Genomic DNA, 3,481 nt, shown 5'->3' with positions numbered 1-3,481 from the left:
CCAGTGTGCACAGCACTGGGTCGGTGGAAGAATTGCTTTGTAAGACCTAGTGACCACCTCCTTGGGAGGTGTATTACCCTCCCTCACCCATCGGAGTAGGCTGCGTCGGCACTGAAGCACTACATCAATGCCATGGAAGACCTTAAGCAGCCATCTTGCCCCATCTCCCCTTTCCTTGGCCACCCCTCCTCCAGCCCCTTCCTCAGCTCCCCCTGATGCGGCGCCCACCCAGGAGCCGCCTGGCCAGGGCCCCCTTGACGTCGGCATTGCGCAGGCTGTAGATGGCAGGGTTGAGGGTGGGGATGACCACGGTGTAGAAGGCAGCGGCCATCTTGTCGGCCTGTGCGGCGTAGCTGCCTTCGGGCCGCAGGTACATGAAGATGATGGTCCCGTAGAGCACAGCTACAGCTGCCAGGTGGGAGCCGCAGGTGGAGGCAGCCCGGCGCAAGCCCGCCCGCCCCACGGCCCTGAGGATGAACCCATATGAGGCCAGGATGGCCAGCAGGGTAACGCTCTGGATGGCTCCACAGATGGCGAGCAGCAGGGCCTGGTTGAGACTGGTGTCGGCACAGGCCAGCTCCAGCACGGACGGGATGATGCAGAAGAAGTGGTCAAGGGTGTGGCCGCGGCAGAAGGGGAGGCGGAAGGCCAGGCTGGAGTGCACGGCTGCACTGGCTGCCCCGGCTGCGTAGGAGCCCAACACCAGCCCGCGGCAGAGGCGGGGTGGCACAGCAGCCTGGTAGTGCAGTGGGTGGCAGATGGCGGCGTAGCGGTCGTAGGCCATGACAGCCAGCAGGCAACACTCGGCGTCCCCCGCGGTGGCGAAGAGGAACATCTGGAGGGCGCAGGCTGGGCCGGGGAGGGCAGCCTGGCCTGCCAGCAGGCCCCACAGCATGACGGGGCCCACGGCACAGCAGGAGCAGAGGTCCAGCAGCGCCAAGTGGCTGAGGAAGTAGTACATGGGGGTGTGGAGGGAGCGCTCGGCCCAGATCAGAACCGCCAGGCCCAGGTTCCCCACCAGGCCCAGCAGGAAGACAGGCAGCGCGAGTGAGAAGAGGAGCAGACTTAGGTCTCGATGGGAGGGGAAGCCCACAAGGAGGAAGTCAGTCACTGCTGTCCAGTTTGGCCTGGCCATGGGGAGCATGGATCTCTAGGGAGAGAGTGTGGGTGAGAGCCTGCCCCTCTGCCAGTGCCCTTGGCCCAGGGTGGGGCTGGCACTGCCCTCTCCTAGTGTCAAGGATTTGGTGTTTGGGGAGGGCTGGTCTGGCAGAGAGATGCAGCCACCTCTGGGTTGGGGGAGCTGGGGAACAGCCGCACATAACACCATGTAACAATTTAGGCTACAAAGCAAAGAATAAGCTAACATCCAAACATATCTTTAGGGATGTCAGGGCCTCCCAGAGCATTCAGGGGGCCTGGAGCAAAGCAATTTCGGGGGCCCCTTCCATAAAAAAAAATTACAATATTATAGAATACTATATTCTCATGGTGGCTCCTGCAGGGCCCGGGGCCTGGGGCAAATTGCCCCACTTGCCCCCCCTCTGGGCGGCCCTGACGGACGTTATCAGGTGAAAGGCATTGGTGAGGAAAGCGGGGTTCACAGAGTTCCCTTTGGAAAGAGGAGGCGGTGATTTAAATCTGCAGGAACTACTGAGCTCGTGGGGGAGCGATGCCTGGGGCAGGGAGATGAGCTAGAGGGACTCAGAGGCAGAGTGGCAATGTGATATGGGCAGACAGCAGGACGGGCACTCGGGACTCCTGGATTCTCTTCGCAGCTCTGCTACTGACCAGCTGGGTTATGCTGGGCAAGTTACTGCTCAGCTCTAGGGCTCTGCTTCCGCTGGTGCATTCAGACTGGGAGCTTTCGAGGGCAAAGCCAGTCTCTTCTTGTGTGTCTGGGCAGCGTCTGGAAAGACAGGGCCCTGATCTCGGTCGGGGTCTGTGTAGCGCCGGGCACGACAGGGGGCCCTGATCTAGGTCGGGGTCTGGACAGCACCTGGCACAACAGGGGGCCCTGATCTCGGTCGGGAACTGGGCAGCACCTGGCATGATGGAGCCCTGATCTCAGTTGGGGTCTGGGCAGCGCCTGGCACAACAGGGGGCCCTGATCTCAGTTGGGGTCTGGGCAGCGCCCGGCACAACAGGGAGCCCTGATCTCGGTCGGGGTCTGGGCAGCGCCTGGCACAACAGGGAGCCGTGATCTCAGTTGGGGTCTGGGCAGCGCCTGGCACAACAGGGGGCCCTGATCTCAGTTGGGGTCTGGGCAGCGCCCGGCACAACAGGGAGCCCTGATCTCGGTCGGGGTCTGGGCAGCGCCCGGCACAACAGGGAGCCGTGATCTCGGTCGGGGTCTGGGCAGCGCCTGGCACAACAGGGTGCCCAGATCTCAGTTGGGGTCTGGGCAGTGCCTGGCACAACAGGGGGCCCTGATCTCGGTTGAGGTCTGGGTAGCGCCCGGCACAACAGGGGGCCCTGATCTCGGTCAGGGTCTGGGCAGCGCCCGGCACACCAGGGGGCCCTGATCTCGGTCGGGGTCTGGGCAGCGCCCGGCACAACAGGGAGCCCTGATCTCGGTCGGGGTCTGGGCAGCGCCCGGCACACCAGGGGGCCCTGATCTCGGTCGGGGTCTGGGCAGTGCCTGGCACAACAGGGAGCCCTGATCTCGGTCGGGGTCTGGGCAGTGCCTGGCACAACAGGGAGCCCTGATCTCGGTCGGGGACTGGGCAGCGCCCGGCACAACAGGGAGCCCTGATCTCGGTCGGGGTCTGGGCAGCGCCTGGCACAACAGGGTGCCCTGATCTCGGTTGGGGTCTGGGCAGTGCCTGGCACAACAGGGAGCCCTGATCTCGGTCGGGGTCTGGGCAGCGCCCGGCACAACAGGGGGCCGTGATCTTGGTCTGGGTCTGGGCAGCACCTGGCATGACGGAGCCCTGATCTGAACAGCGCTTAGCGCAACACCTGCCCCCACCCCCAAGTCATCTGCAGCCTCCTAGTGGTACCATAATACACATCCCCCCTAAAGTGTGGAGGGACATAGTCCCCAGCCTGGCTCTTGGACGGGACAGGGTTGGTGAGAGCCCCAAGGCCCAGGTGTGATCAGGGATGCACAGTCAGAGCAAAGGAGAGAGGGGATGGTCCAGACAGCTTTGGGCAGCCCCCCCTCCTGCCCTTAACACTGATCCCTCCATCCCAGACTGAACTGGACCCACAAGGCCGGGGGAGAGGGGTTCAGAGAAGAGCCCCAGGCCCAGCAGAGGAGAGAAGGATTAACACAGGGAGGCTGAGGCTGAGAGGTACTGAGGGGGGTGGAGTAATCGCTAAGGGCATTCATCCCCCAAGCAGGGCAGGGATTAGACAGAGAATGAAGGAAAATTGCCACCTGCTGAGAGATAGAGGGACTGAGCGTGGAGGGATTCACCACTGAGAACCCAGGAGTCCTGGCTCCCAGCCCCCCCACTCTAATCACCAGACCCCACTCACC

General features: G+C 63.2%; 1 protein-coding gene across 1 annotated transcript; it reads right to left on the bottom strand.

Moving 5' to 3' along the window:
- Positions 1-202: 202 nt before the first annotated feature.
- Positions 203-1,135, bottom strand: LOC127036878 (olfactory receptor 5C1-like). The gene has a single exon (XM_050928151.1). It carries the CDS (start codon positions 1,133-1,135, stop codon positions 203-205), a length of 933 nt encoding a protein of 310 aa, XP_050784108.1.
- Between the last annotated feature and the right edge of the window lie 2,346 nt (positions 1,136-3,481).

This window comes from Gopherus flavomarginatus, chromosome 18 (genome assembly GCF_025201925.1).
Source record: "Gopherus flavomarginatus isolate rGopFla2 chromosome 18, rGopFla2.mat.asm, whole genome shotgun sequence".
In the NCBI taxonomy this organism is placed as follows: Eukaryota; Metazoa; Chordata; order Testudines; family Testudinidae; genus Gopherus; species Gopherus flavomarginatus.
Note: the sequence above shows the minus strand (reverse complement) of the source record. Positions and strands in the feature narration are given on the sequence as shown.